This window comes from Rhipicephalus microplus, chromosome 5 (genome assembly GCF_043290135.1).
Source record: "Rhipicephalus microplus isolate Deutch F79 chromosome 5, USDA_Rmic, whole genome shotgun sequence".
NCBI classification, from domain to species: domain Eukaryota; kingdom Metazoa; phylum Arthropoda; class Arachnida; order Ixodida; family Ixodidae; genus Rhipicephalus; species Rhipicephalus microplus.
Genome location: NC_134704.1, coordinates 106,482,634 through 106,498,293, shown reverse-complemented (window position 1 = coordinate 106,498,293; position 15,660 = coordinate 106,482,634). Strand labels below are relative to the sequence as shown.

At 45.1% G+C, this 15,660-nt stretch overlaps 1 protein-coding gene across 1 annotated transcript; it reads right to left on the bottom strand.

Moving 5' to 3' along the window:
- Positions 1 to 3,537: 3,537 nt before the first annotated feature.
- Positions 3,538 to 15,230, bottom strand: LOC142817529 (acetylcholinesterase-like). The gene is made up of 6 exons (XM_075894560.1): positions 13,644 to 15,230; positions 12,820 to 13,075; positions 10,006 to 10,129; positions 6,962 to 7,256; positions 5,838 to 5,901; positions 3,538 to 3,657 (listed from the first exon to the last, which is right to left on the bottom strand). Exons 1-6 carry the CDS (start codon positions 14,078 to 14,080, stop codon positions 3,538 to 3,540), a joined length of 1,296 nt encoding a protein of 431 aa, XP_075750675.1. The 5' UTR covers positions 14,081 to 15,230.
- Positions 15,231 to 15,660: the final 430 nt, after the last annotated feature.

Below are 15,660 nucleotides of genomic sequence, written 5' to 3'. Positions count from 1 at the left end.
CGTTGAATTCCACATATCAACCAATCTTCGCGGGCTCACGATTTGCACTTCCAAACCTCGGCCTACGCTGCGCCGTTAATAGATGGCAGCACACTGCAAGTGGTTTTTTTCTTCTTGCCTGGTATCGGAGCGAAATGTCTTCCGCACCTCTAGATAAACGTGGTGAGTAACGCCGTGTTGAGGTTGTGCAATGACGCGTTGTTGGTGCTATCGAAGTCGTTCGGCACAGAGAATTCCTCAAATTACTTTCAGCAGTGATGTTCAAAGAAACAATCTTGACGTCGAGGATTTTTCACAGGACGTAGATGATTGTCAACGCGCTGATAGTGACACTGACGATGCATGGTCAGCTGCTAGCTCACGAGCGGCGAGTTGCACTTCCCACTCTATCGTGCTTTAATGTTTTTTTTTTTGCACGCTTGTAAGTCACTTTGATTGTATTTACTGTATAATAATTTTTCAGAGAGCTCAAAATAAAAAAAAAACATAGTTTTTCTTGTGCATTGCACTTAGCCCAATTACAATGAATATTACAAAATGCCACATGTCACCAATACGCTAGAACTCGACCAGTGAAGCGAAATGGTTAGAGCAATGAAATACGCAGTTACGACTACCGCCCACGCTAACTTCTTCTGCACTTCACCAGTGCCGTCCGAACGACGTTGTTGTTTAACAAATTTTCACAATTTTAGACGTTGCGAAAAGCGTACGCGTGTATTCGTTTCAATGTCCTTGTTTCGATCACGATGATGAAACTCGCAGCATCCGAGTGCAGCGAACCGCGCACTGTGGGAGCCTGATCATGGCTGTGACACAAGCGCTACTTAATGGGAAGTTAAATGCTTGTATTCCGTTGAAGAAGCAGCTGGATGATGCTTACAGCGCAAGTAATGACGACGACGTAATATGTTTGCAAACGATACGGTAAACATTCGACCTTGTGCAGCCGCGACGGCACGCTATGTACTCGCTAGTGGCCTATTACTGCGACGAATTCACCAAGCAGGCTCGGCACAAATTATCTCGGAGTGCCGTTTGGTTTATACGTGAATTCTAGTCTGCGAACTTTCCTGTAGCACGCACATGATTACGCAAAGCATCGTTGATACATGGACGACCAGCTGACACCACAACCCTTCACACTGCAGCATGACATGAGGTAGCGAACATTCACCAGCTCTTATGTGTTGGCAAAGTACTTCGTTCCGACATACATTTATTTGACTATCAAGAGCTCACCATCCACTGAAAGCGGCACGGGGAGTACGTCCGCGCGTCCTATCTTTTTCTATGCGAGTTCACGGGTTGATCATACCTCCGCAGCCATCTTGGCCCTTGCACGGTGCGCCACCTATAGGCCGTGGGCATTGCGAATAGGTAAAAGAAGCAGTGTGTAAATGTAGCCTAAAAATTGTAGCATAAAGAATGTGATTTAAAGGGGGCTCTACAACGTTTTCTTTTCACCATGACCAGAAAACGCTGCTGATTCATATTCGGGGCTCCTGAGAATGCGCGAGCCATACATTCATTAAGCCGTTGTCACTGGGACCTCTGTTCAACTGTAAAAAAATTCCTAATTTCAACAGGACGGTTTTAATATCACATCTTTTAATTAGTAGCAAAAACTAATTCTAACCGTTTTATAAATCATTAAGTATATCATTAATGTGTGATAAATTCTGTCCAATTGTTCGTTTCCTCGCCAGTGCCCCAGAGTGGGTGTGTGTCGTTCATAAAGGCCATCATCATGAGCGCGCCACGCAGCCGGCATTTAAAAAAATATTCCCGAAATCGGCGAGATAACATTCCCTCTCCTTTCTACGAATGATGCCGAAAAGCCGAATGACGTCGCTGCAAACCCGAAAATCTTCAGTCATAGGCCGATTCGAATATCATTGTCTTGACGTCTTTACTCTTGAACGCACTCACCCACAAAGCGAGATGTGTGAAGCACCGAGTGGCAGGATCTCGAGACCTGCCACCTGGTTTCTTGACGCTGGAACTAGAGAAAAAAAAAACAAGCTAATAAACGTTAACGAGCAAATGGTCCGGTTAACAGATGGGATTTGTCACGTATATGGTGACGAGTTCTGAACTAACAAATTGAATGGATAAACATACAATGACATCGTAATCTTTTTATTTTATCAAGTAAAGCAGTGCGACACCCCTGTGACTATAACTTAATGTATAGCCACCAAATTTATACATGTATCGCTAAAAATCGTTTTGGAAGTGCAGCGACGAACTTCGGGCACAGAATACGACCGATAGTAAACGTCGAGTTTTACAGTGAAACCAGTTTTGAGATAACAAGTGCCGATTACGAATCAGTAGTTGTCCACCGCCGCCTCCACCAGTGCCTGTATTCATTACCGGGTAAGGTTTAAAACAACAACAAAAGCAGGGAATAAAACCCAAGGCTTCCGCATGACACGGGTGGTACTCTACCCATGAACTACACCAGTGTTTGAACACGGTTGCAAAATGACCCTACTCGAGCTTCATGGACGGTTAGAGTCTGCGTTAAAATGCGTAATACAGCACTCTTAACAGGTGACCGAGAAAAGCAAGTGACCTAGTAAAAACTACACCATTGTGGCTCCACGAACTGCTCATCATAATCATCCTTTATTGTACCCTAAAGGCCTTTTTCAGGGTATTAAATAAGGGGGTAGTTGTAGACAAAAATATGAATAACAGCATGGTCACTAGTACATAAGGGGAGAAAAGGCATCGATAACAACATGATTATGAATATGCAATACTAGAAAAAAAAAGAAATTAGTTGCGAAATATTAAAATATATGATTTCTCTTTTAAAAGACAAGCAATGCCAGTGCAATAGGCATAACTGGTGGTATACAAATGCTCTTAAAAGAAGAATAGTACGTGAAATAACAGAGTGATGATGGCAGATTGCGGGTTCGGAAAAATATGAATGTATGTGCATAAAATAATTGGAATCTTCCTCATTTACTCTTTCTTCGGACACCGTGTTTCATAGCTCAATAGTAGTATAGGAAAGGTTTTTTGAATGCTTTAGTGTTAGCATGTAAGCTTGGAACACCGAGGTTATTAAACAGATGGTGTGAAGTGCGGATGTACCTGACGCGTGCAATGTACAAACAATTCATCAAACTCCACCTACAATTAAGGGGCCAGCATAGGAAATGTGCTCATTTGAGTGTTCCCTTCAACACTATACGGTACTGAACGTTCGCATTTTCGCGCACTATAGGGCCGAACATCAAGAACTACTTCCGAGTACGGTTCTGTGGCCGGGAGCCCTCCAGCTACACACTATGCGCTGCCGACATTCGTAAAATTTCTGCCATAAAAGCGCTGCGTGCCGAAAATCTCAATAATATCGCAAAGAAGAGCGAAGAAGACGAAGCAAAGATTGGGAAAACGTGTACACATTCTCGAACGCGCAGCAAATTCAAGCAAGTTCTATAAATGACACGTAATGTTCTGGACGTAAGCTATAGGGTCCATGAACCTCGTCGTATGAAGTATAATGCACTGCGCAAACTAGCTCAGTGCACTAGCGTAGCCGCCAACCGCATCGACGGCATCGACTCCGGCTGGTCGCTTGCGATCCACGAGAGATGGCAGGACGGCGCAGCTATTCTTCTTGTAGTCCCGAACTTCCTGCAAGATGCAAGAAAGGCTGCCCATTAGCTCTGGTGGGGCCCTGTAGTTAACGACCAGATTTTGTTAGTCTTACTGCCACACATAGAGCAAGCGTACATAACGTTACAGCAAATAATAATAATAATATTAATAATAATAATAATAATTTTTATTCTGGCGTGGGTCCATAAGAGAACGTTACATGCCACCGATATGAAGCAAATATAAACAGGCACAACTGTTTCCTGACAAAGCCTAAATCCTGGTTCGTGAAAAAAAAAACGACGAGAGCGCTGAGGTCTGCAAAAATATTACCCAAATTCTAATGCATCACTGTAAAGAAATAATGGATGACCCATGCCAATTTAAGCACACTTTGTAGTTGCAGTACAAAACTGTAAATATGTTGGACTGTTACGGCAATAAAATTGCGAATAAATATAGAAAGTGAAGAGGTACATATCAGCGTCAAATGAAACCCGAACAGCGGCAAGCCTTCGCGATGCTATAGTGCGCGCCGTCCAGTTATCACTACGAATAGGGACGCATACATGCGGAAGGCTGCCGAACAGGATGCACTCGCCTGTCAATCGTGATAACTGGACGGCATGCACTACACTATCGCAAAGGCTTGCCGTTGCTGTGGTTTCATTTAACGCTGATAATACAATAATATCAAAGCTCAAGTGAAGCAAACAATGCGCACTACTTTATAAGTAAAAAGAGTGGGAATTGGGTGACAACACTGCTGATGGCTCACAAAAACTGGCGGCAGTCATCCGATCGTCAGTATGTGGCTAGATGCTATCACAGTAGTTTGTTGCAAGCAATCCACAAACACAACCACAGATGGCTACCCCGTGCAAGTGATTGAAATTTTCGTCTGTAGAATGTCTTCGTTAAGACATCTGGGTGCCACCATTTTGAGCTGGTAAACCAATGATTGCTTATTGCTGCGTATGGTGACTTGCATTAATAAAGCCATGTAACATCCACATGCACCAATCCAACCCTTGTCACGCATACTCGTCTACCAGAAGGTTGATCGCTTGGTTGTTAAAGATGTATTTCACGAAGGTTAATAGCACAACATGGCGGCACGCATTCTGACCCCTAAGATAGTATGAAACAGAATGTTCGTCGATTGTAGGGGGCAGTTTTTTTTGGGGGGGGGGATAGGGGCTGCTGTGTCAATTACGACAGCAGTTGGACAGTCGTTGCTGTCACCAAACCAAACAATGAGGCCATGTATGTGCTACGCGGAGTGGTGATAACGAGTGCAAAGATTACGCCCTTGTATGGCTCGCTGTGGAACCCATGTACGGGAAAGGAAAGATACGGGAACCAGGGGCGCAACTCCACTGTCAGAAGCAATGAAATCCACTCTCATCTGCATTACCGTAAAGGAATCCTGATAGTGCACTGCAATGACCACAAAAAAGAAAAAAATTGATACAAAAACTGCATTTAAAAAAAAAGACGAATGAACAAAACGACGTCAGGCAAACATTAACAGCTCGAAAGCTAAATTTGAGACAGTCGCCGCACATCTGTAACGGAACTTTTACCTTTTTTTTGTTCCGTAAGAGAGCGAATTTCTTATCTGACATCATTCATTGTCCTTCGTGTGTTGCGGAGGAAGTCACGAACCAGCCCCGACTCATCCGATTATCATTACTCTTGTTACAAATTACGTTTAGACTTTCACTCTAAACACGGGACTGCGAGAGTTCAATACCAAAGTCTATAGTGTCAGGCACCCCTGAAATGCATGCCCTATTTCAAAGGCTATTCAAGGACGTAAATGTTTTATCTGGGATCTTTTAATGTCCCACGTGTGTTGCGCAGGAAATCATGAAACAGCACCAGCTCCCCAAATAGCCAATACTCTTGCTACAGATTACATACAAACTCTTGCTCTAAACACGGCTGCGAGAGTACAATAACAAGGTATATAGCGTCAGGTACCCCTGAAATGCACCACATAGTTCAAAGGCTATTATAGATTGTTAACATCTCAGGTCACGCGAAGGGTAATAATGTCCACACAATGCCCCGGCAGCCTCCCTCTGTTTTCGACTCCAAGCAAATTTCGGGTGTCGAAAGCATGGGCCTAGTTATAGCTTTCGTGGTACCAGCAAGTGAAGATTCGATGCGGTCTATGGGCTCACATCAAAACGCGCAAGGCCGATTCGCACTTGCACGTCTTTTCCGTCGTCCGTGTACCTCGGCCAAGGCTGTCCGTTCACAAACGGTAAATTCCTGGAAGAGAGAAAATGGTGAAACAAGAAAGACATGAGGGGGCCTAGAATCTTTTGAAGGGACCGCCAAGCTTTCCCTGTACGATAAAATAAAAGATCGAGTAAAACGGGTGTGTTTTGCTCTCACTGCAACAATCATAATTCATCTTGCGTTCCTTTCCTTGCATTATCACTGCGCGACCGGTACTTTCAGGTCACGAACGATACTCGCGTCATCAGAGTGACATATACAGCATCCCTGATAACTGGTCAGTGATGAGTTTTCTAGAAACAAAGGGGAAGGTAATCCCGGCTGCGGCGGCTGCATTTCCGATGGAGGCGGAAATGTTGTAGGCCCGTGTGCTCAGACGTGGGTGCACGTTAAAGAACCCCAGGTGGTTGAAATTTCCGGAGTCCTCCCCTACGGCATCTTTCATAATCATATGGTGGTTTTGGGACGTTAAATCCCACATATCAATCAATCAAAGGGCAAAGAAGCAAGATGATGATGTTTGTTGGGGGAGAAAATTACACCCTTCTCACTCGAACCTTCTTTAGAATTCACCTTTGGTCACTCTGAACTGCTTAATAGTTGCTTTATGTGCGGGCATTATCAGGCAGGCACTTGTCAATGGTTTTGGCTCATGCCCTCTGATGTATCAGTACAGTAGTCGTTTACAACTCACTCCATTACTCGCAAAGTCTGGGGCCAAATGCAGCCTGTTGCGAGGAGCATGTTCATGCTAAATAGAAAGGGCTTGCAAATACGGATACGCGAGGTATGTCAAGACACCACAAACACTTGGTAATAAATGCGTGGTGGCGGGAAGAAATGGTAGAAGCAGAAAACTCTGTGCATGCTCAGGCAAGGCAATGCAATATACAGGTACTGCATGCAATGCAAAAATACTTCTTGGGCATCGCCCCAAGCCTCTGAATTTTTGTAATCACTGCTATGCTTGTTTCCTTGCGGACTCGAAGAACTGGAGATCGCGGGTAAGGCAGCGCAAGTGCATCACCCCCCCCCCCCTCTTTTAAAGTAGTAGGCTGCGCCCGCTTACGCTAACTAAGGCTAACCGTACCCAGTCTTGGCAAACGTGGCCCACATGTCGATTATTCTTCGACTGAGCTCCTGCTCTTGTTCGTTCGCCGCTCGAGACCCGTCCAGCGGGCGACCGAAGACGAAGTCCAGGTCCATGAAACGCGCCGATCCCGTCGTGTCGTTGAACAGTGCGAAGCTGGGCCGGTGGTCGAATACGTAACCGGACACCAGGTTCCGCTCTCTCGTCGCGAGTTCGCGTCCCAGCCGCAACAGCGGGCAGGTGTAGAACAGGTCGCCGAGCAGTTCGGACGCCCAGGAGGCGCCGCTTGCGGTGACTGCGTAATTGTGGTGCGCTGCTAGAACTGGTACAATGACTGCGCACGGCCACGAAACGAGAAGGAAGGAAGGAAAATAGGGGGAAAAGAACGGCAGGGAGGATAACCAGCCTATAGGCGGCCGGTTCGCTACCCTGCGCATGGGAGAGGGATGGGGGAGATGAAAGATAGAGAGCAGAGAGGGAAGAGACAAACACAGCACCACCACTATATATGATCACCACCACTATATAGCATACACTGCCTGCGATGTTGGCTAACTGGGAAAGCAGCTTTTAAAATTTCGCGCTGTGCCAATACACGATCCATTTGTGGAGGTGCCATTGCCCCAATAAAAAAGAAGATTGAAATGTCTAAGATTCTGCGAGGAGTGATACATATGTAAATACATGCCAGCAGGCTTTAAGAATACACGCTCGAGTCCGCTGCAGTAGTGTTCCACTTATAAAGCTCATCTGCGCTGACCCGAAGGTCGTAGGTTCGATCCTAGTCGCGGCGGTCCCATTTCAATGGAGGCGAAATCATAGAGGCCTGTGCACACTGTGCAATGACGGCGCACGTTGAAAAACACAGAATGGTAAAAATTTCCGGATACCTTCACTACGGTATCTGTTATAACCATATCATGATTTTGGGCAGTTAAAGGGACACTTAAGAAAACTAGCTCTACGTTGATTGTGGGAATAGCGTTCCAGAAACCTCGCAGTCTTACTTTTGTGCCAGGGAAGGGCCTATTTTGAAATAAAATCGCGTTTTAGCGGTTCGCATCGGGTTAGCGCACTTCAAATTACCCGCCTCAAGAAGCGGACTGACCGGACCGGCTCACGTCACTGTTGCTGTGAACAATGTTGCCCGGCTTTACTGCGCTAGTAGCAGCAGGCTGAAAGCAGCGGGATTCATACAAGCAGCAACCATAACCTCTGAGATGGAAGCCATGACACACGTTTTTTTTTTTTTTTTGGTTTAACTGAAGCCCGGAACCACATGTCGAGGGTAACTGCGCTAAAATTTATTTTTTTAACCACTCGCGCCAGTCCCCATAGTAGCGTCAGGCGGTTTTTTTTTTCATGAATGAAACAAACTAACATGTAGCATTTCATTGCATCTCTTGATGCACGGAAGGTTTTTTATTTAGTGCAGCCAGATCAATTACCATTTATTAATTGTAGGTGGCCCATCTGACGTCATCGGGATTATTTCGAGAATGTCCTACTGAAGCGCTAGTGTTTTTGTGCATTTAACTTAATTTCTCGGTAAGTAAGGCACTGTTATTGATAACATTGTCGTTTTAGATGTTGTCATACGTTGAGCTTTTACTCTAACGTAAATTGTTATTATACTTTAGCGTCCCTTTACACCACAGATATTATTCAGAATACACGCCCAAAGAAGGTCTCATGTCTTTGACAGGGAGAAAGATAGACCAGATTGTCTAGCTTGATTGTAGAAGACGTAGCTATGAAAATTGCCGGGCTGTTCAAAAGTGCTACCGAACGCGACTTTCATACGGAATTTTTCTAGCAGTGTGAGCACGACTAGCGATGAAATTCATATACTTTTCATTAAACAGGGACTCAGTCTTGGCTAAGTGATCCTTTTCCATCGCAGCACTTAAATACCGAGACAGCACAGCGGTATTGAAAGCTGCAGCTTTCATAAGAACTGTACTTCAAGCTTCTATTCTTGGTAATTGCGAATCGTATTTGCTAGCGAGCCAAATGCACCAGATATTTTGTGTCTATCCATCTTCCTATCTATGCTCGTACGTTTCTAGTCACTGTCATGGTCTTCGCCTTTGCCTATTATATATGTATGTATTATATATACATACATATATTATATATTATATATGTATTATATGTATGTACCAAAACGTACATAGGAAAGGACCCGACTCAGAAGTTATGGCATCAATAATGTGACTGGCTGTCGCGTATGCTATTAAACCCATTCTATCAGTGACGGTTCTTTTGCGGCATATGCCGACATAACATAGCTCTACGTGTGTATGTGCCACAAGTAATACATTCGCAAGTGTATCATTCCTAAAACAGTAATAATAGACTTTGGAGATAATTCGAAAGCGTAAGGGATCCCCGTTTCGTGCTAAATTTGTGGCCAGACACAACGCCGTAAGCAGAGATTCCGACAAAAGCTAAGAACAAAGAGCATGGCTTCAGCCAGAACGAAATGCAGTTATTCCGAATGGTCAAGAAGTATTCTACCGCAAAGCCGCGCCAGTGCTTCAAACTAAATCGGGAAAAGACTCTAAGCAAATGCCATGCCGGCACCACTGCAAAGGGTGTTCGCGTGTTGGCTATCCGCTCTCACGAAAGTAAATAACCATCGACTTCGGAAACTACGGTTAAACATTGCGCGAATACACCTACGACCATTCCTAACGGCATGCATACCGACGCAAAGTGGCGTTCACTTCTTTTCGATAAAAGGGGCGGTGCTTTAACGGGAGCGGTTATATAACCGGACCATGAACTTTCCTTTGTTCACCATTTTACCTAAATATGTTAACCCAAATCGTAACGGTAAAACTCAAAGCTGAACAATTCAGCACTGGCCGAGATTCACTTGCTACTTTGGGTGAAGTTCGTTACCCCAATGCATGGGTTCTGCTGCATTGTGCCAAGCATGGCTCTGTGGAGCTTGAACCTTACGAAAAAAAAAGAAGGTCACTTGCTCTTTCCCCGCACACCAAAAGCACATTAACGACAAGTTTAATATTTGCGAGTACCCTTTTCATCAGGCGCATTGGCCTTTCGAAAAGCGTCGATGATATCTGCGCCGTTGTTGATGCTGTAAATTCTTTTCAGAAAAGTGGGCAGGACGCGCTCAACGCTTGCGTCTGGCGGCGAAGTCTGGAACAGAGCAGAAAAAAATATTCGTGAATGAACTTTTTGCTGCTGAATCATTGACCAAGGTGTTACATTAAATATGACATGACGCGCTTTTAAGAGACAGACTAGATGAAAGTTTTCTCTTTTTTTTGCTTGCTGGCACCAGCAGACAACATAGAGCTTTCCACACTCGTCGTCATGAATACGAGTGGTGCAGTCGGACACTCCCAGGTTTAAATGCGCAGATGTACTCGATAAGGTGATGGGGGGATTACCGCCGCCGTACCTCACTTTGTTCAACATGGAACGCGTTATTCGAAGGCTGCAACTTTGGTTTTTGCCTGCGACAACATAGGTTTTTCAGCTTTAACTTCTTCTCATTTATTACTTGATCACTACAAAAAACGTGTCTATACATAACTTCACTTGATCGTGTCCTAAATCTCGTTAATCTGTGCATGATCAAGACAATCGAAGTTTTCCATTAGGTTCGTTCTATTTATTTATTTAGTTATTTATTCATTTATTTATTTATTGTACTTTGAAGGCTCAATGATTTTAAGAGGTGTTTGGAATGATAAAGTTGGATTCTACAAATAAACCTTGTATCATAGAAATTTAGCGTATATATTCGCATACAATACACTCTTGGTCATAAATAACAGAACATACTTATATAGTGCTAGTTAATTTAACAAAGCCACAAATATACAATGTCCACTAATACATCATGGACAAGTGTTTATCATTGACACGAACGATATGACGGGAAGGATTGTTGCACTCCTTTGACGTCGAGACAAAAGTGAACTCAACGAAGTTACGTTACGTGAAGGGATGCCTGCTTTGTGACAACGATTAACGAGGCGGGATATGGGCTATGAACTAAGTTTTAGTTGGTTATGTAGAGGAAAAAAAACATTCGATACATCGAGGGATATAGTGCTAAAAGGAAAGCTTCTCTACGACGAAGTGCTAGGGACAACGAAGTGCGAGGGACGTTTTCGGAGTTGAAATACTCGCCGTTCTGTTCTAATTGGGCGATACAAAATCAACGTAGTTATTCCGCACAAGTTCAAGGGAGGTTGTTGAATTGTCATGGCTTGGGTCTCACATGGCGTTAAAGAAGAGATGTCGTTTCCCAAACGACATCTCTTTTGAACCGATAACTTTACAGTAGCGTTGTTCAGTTGCCATTACGCCGTTATGCCTTCGCATGAACTGTCATCACGGCGAACGGCCTCCACTTTGCAGCCCGTGTCACGAAATAACTCGGCTGTCCCACACTCTCTTAGTCTTCTTCGTTCATAGAACTTGTGCGCTCGGCGTAGTCTCTGCCATGGAGTTTCCTAAAGAGGGGTCTCTGTCGCTGCCATCGTTAAGCGGCCATGGGAATGATGGGTAGTGCACACGTTTTCCTAGTCTTCGTACTTGCCGGTGGCGAATCGTACTTGCGGCTTTGTTTATTGCTGTGTTTCGGTTTTGTTTTGAAAGAAAGATTCAACCCTTTAGAACTTCGTGACGTGATTTGGAATTGTAAGTCTAAAAGAATAAGGTGGTGAAGCGCAATCGCTGAACATTTGCCGATTTTCGTTTCGTAAGAAAACAGCTCCAAAGCACACGAACACACACGGAGCCAAAAGCAGGCCAGAAGTACGAAGATTGGTAAAAAATTTGCGTACTACGCATCATTCGCGTGCTTGCTGGAGCACCGTGCGTTGCAGCTTTCATAGACACTAGCGCCACAGTTCCCTGTAGTGTGAATTAGGAAACTCTATGGTCTTTCCTACTGCACCAATTTATATGGCGTGAGATGTAATAACTAAGACAGGCGGGAGAATGAGAACAGAGAAGGAGGAAAAAGGGCAGGCAAACTTTGTTTCCAATAAAAGTAATTAGCCACATATCTGCGTGCTTCAATGCAAATTCAATTGAAAGACGACACTGTTCTGCCGGCTGTACTACAGGAGTCCTGGTCTCATCTGCGGCCACCCGTTATGATGTGCTGGTAGCGTTTTCGCCCTGACACAAGGTAGCACTATAATGTCGGCAGAGAGGGCATTTTCGGGTCACAGTGTCACAATTTAAGCGCTGCGTAAGAAACTCCAGAGTTTTTAGAATTGCGTATTTATCTATTTTCTAGTAAATGAACACGCCACCCAATATTTACGTATTGATGTTGCGCCCCAGATGAGGGTAATATTTGCTTTCTAATCGACAAACATTACTAGTATGAACGCAGTCCCCAGTTCAAGATGGCTGGCTGTTTAGCAAGTGCTGAAACTTGAGTCAAATGCCGGAACCATGTGACAATTAAGACAGAATGACCAAAATTTTTGCATAACTCGGGACGACTTACAGCTCTCCCATAGTAGAGTACTAAGTACTCTAAACCATTAACATTTTTTAAACGCATTAAAAAAGCGACGGTCTTTAAATTAGGCTGGAAATCTATCTATCTATCTATCTATCTATCTATCTATCTATCTATCTATCTATCTATCTATCTATCTATCTATCTATCTATCTATCTATCTATCTATCTATCTGTCTGTCTGTCTGTCTGTCTGTGTGTCTGTCTGTCTGTGTGTCTGTCTGTCTGTCTGTCTGTCTGTCTGTCTGTCTGTCTGTCTGTCTGTCTGTCTGTCTGTCTATCTAATCGGACATCTGATCTAATAGCTGTGCAAGACGCCTATAAATGGGAATCTAACCGTTTTGAGGTAGTCCAGAAGGTGGGTTCCCTCGTTGCTGACAGTGTCCAGCAGGAATCGCCACCCGGTGATCCTGGACGCGTCTTTGAGGCTCGGGTGGGCGCTCGCCGAAGGTCCGAAGTAGTGCACCATCTCGCTGGTTGCATGGACGATCTCGCGCAGCGGGGCTATCCTCAGGCAGTGAAGTTTCTCGACTGTGCCGCCGCGGTAGCAGTCGAGCAAGGACGGCAGCTCGTGAGACTTATCGTCGAAGTACCTGCACCAAAAAGCCACGTCGTCCTTTACGCAATTGCCTAAGACGACTCGTTAGAGAAAGCAACGTTTAGTTCTTCGCAGTTATATTTTTATGATGCCTAGCGTTGGGCACACACAATTACAGTGTGTCATGGTCCACCGTCATGCAGTGAAAAATATCCGAACATGGTGTAACGTTGGAGCCGATGTTTGAACAAGCGGGCTTGTCTTTCCCGAGGTCGGGTTCACTTTCTCTTGGCCGATGCATGTGAAAGCCTCCATGCTTATCTTTTAGCACAGGAGGATAACGCATCAAATGTGAAAAAAAAAGAGATTGTTGATACGGAATAAATTCACATCAGTTGTGCAATGACCTTTCTTTATTTTACCCTGTACTGTGCTCTCAATTAGATCTCCTTATCTTTGTATTTTATCTTCGGATTCTCGCAACTCGACAGACTCGCTCTTTTAGGGTAAATCATCTGGACTTTCTACTTCGTCTATTCTCTTCTCTGCTCTATGCTTCAATTCAAATGGAGACATAAGACATACAGTGGCTAGGTACGAAAAGAGAGTTCGCCTCGCGTTACCTGCGAAACGGTGACTCGCTCATGAGAATCACTTTCGAGAAGCGCTCCCGGCTCCAGAAGCGTGGCCCGTCCGTTCCGTCCTTGAGCAGATGCGCGCCCACGGACCACGCTCCGGACGCGCTGCTCATGAGGACCACGTCGCTGGCATTGCCCCCGAACCTGGCGATGTGGTCGAGCACCCATTGTAGGGCCATCGTCTGGTCCCCCATCGCCACGTCGGCCGCGGCGCATGGCGCGTCGCCCGAAAGGCAGCCTGTCATCGAAAGCGGAAGATGGGCGCTTGGAATGAACGCACTTACCAGAAGCCACGGATAAGTCATCATTTGCAGTGTCCATGGTATGCTGAGCATTATGTCAGAGCACTGGGTGAAGTTATGCAGAGGCAACGCCATATCGGAGGGCTTCGAAATTTTCAACCACCTGGGATTCCTTAACATGTACCCAAATCTGAGCACGCGGGCCTACAATTTCGCCTCTATCGAAAATGCAGCCACCACAGCCGGGATTCGATATCGCGACCAGCGGATGCGTATTAGAGTGACAGAGCTTGATTGCGTAAAAGCTTAGAAAGTTTCATTTAGAGTCATTCTGAGAACTTTGGTGACAATTTTACCGGCAGTTTTAGCCCGAAGGAATGTTTAGTTTAATGAATTGGTTGCTATTCTTTTTGGCTAAATATATATGGTGAGCATTTTGTGAGGAAACACTTGTTTAACTCAGTGCGGGGCTGACTGACGTCGATGTTTAGGCTACGTGGTATTCCACTGCACAACATATTGACAGCGCTAAAACAAGTGAGGGGACAGCACTTGTCTCTGCTCTTTCGCATAATCATTCATTTTTTGTCGATATCGCGTTCTTGAGCAGGAGGATAAAACTAACACACTCAAACATTGCAATAGATTCACAGCCATGAAAAGGTAATCTGAAGTCACCAGACTATGAATTAAGAGCGGACGGTGCAAGTTCACTCCCACCAGTACCGATCGCACGTCTACTGTCAAGCCGCCTCACTTTTATTGGCTGTTGCCGAGTGCACATGTGAGCTTTCGTCAGAATGGCACCCGGCCTATGCTGATAGATTCATGGCCATCTTTTCATTCTTCTATAACACTGATACAAATATCAGCACCAACACCATCATTACTTCCTAACTGCGTCCACTGTAGCCGAAGACCTCTTCCTTGTTCCGCCAACCAACCCGGTCCTTTGCTTTCTGAGGCCATGCTATACCCAAACACTTATACTGTGTAATCTGATGTGCCCACCCGAATTTTCGTCTCCTCCTCGTGTACTTGCGTTCTCCTAAAGTCCAGTCCATAACTCTTAATAAATGTCCAGCTGTTGTCTTGACTACGCCATACCGGCTCTGCCCATGTTCATTTCTTCTACGTGGCATATCTACACAGATTCAAAGCCGCTACAGTGATATCTCCTGTAGAGTAAACAGTTGTAGCACTTTACCGATGTTGAGAAATCCGAATGCCCCCAGCCGGAAGTTGGGCGCCACTACAACGAGGTGACCGAGTCCAGTGAGCCAAAGGCCGTCGTAGTAGTTATTGTCGCCGTTCTGAAACTCGATGGCGTGGAAGAGCACCAGCACCGTCTTGCGGCAGCCCGGCGCTGTCCTCTCTGTACACGGCGTCCACACGTTCTGGTGAAGGCAGTCCTCCGTGGTGTCCTCGTTGGAACGTATTAGCTGCGCATTAACCACGGGCCACTGGACTGTGAAATCAGGACTGTGCTCGGAGAAAGATCTCGGTGGGTTTAACAAAGAAGCTTTTTGAAATGTCCGCCTGATGCTGTATTTCGTATACAGAACGAGTTCCGAGTAATCTCGCTACACCTACCAATGCAGACCCCTTTAGAGAACGCCACAGCCATAATTGTCGTCGCCCTACATCATTCTTCTACAGTGTCTTCTTCTAAGTAAGCATGATGCACTGGCGAGACTGGCAGAATAGCCCTATGCAGTGTGCTTGGGTTTGGAAAACGCGGAGTAGACTGTATCATTGTC

Coding starts and splice junctions, on each gene's coding strand:
- LOC142817529 (XM_075894560.1), bottom strand. CDS start 14,080: ATGTTAAGGAATCCCAGGTGGTTGAAAATTTCGAAGCCCTCCGATATG. Junction 7,257..10,005: donor CAATGCGCCTGATGAAAAGG/GTACTCGCAAAT, acceptor ACAATTACGCAG/TCACCGCAAGCGGCGCCTCC. Junction 3,658..5,837: donor ACGACGGAAAAGACGTGCAA/GTGCGAATCGGC, acceptor TGCATCTTGCAG/GAAGTTCGGGACTACAAGAA.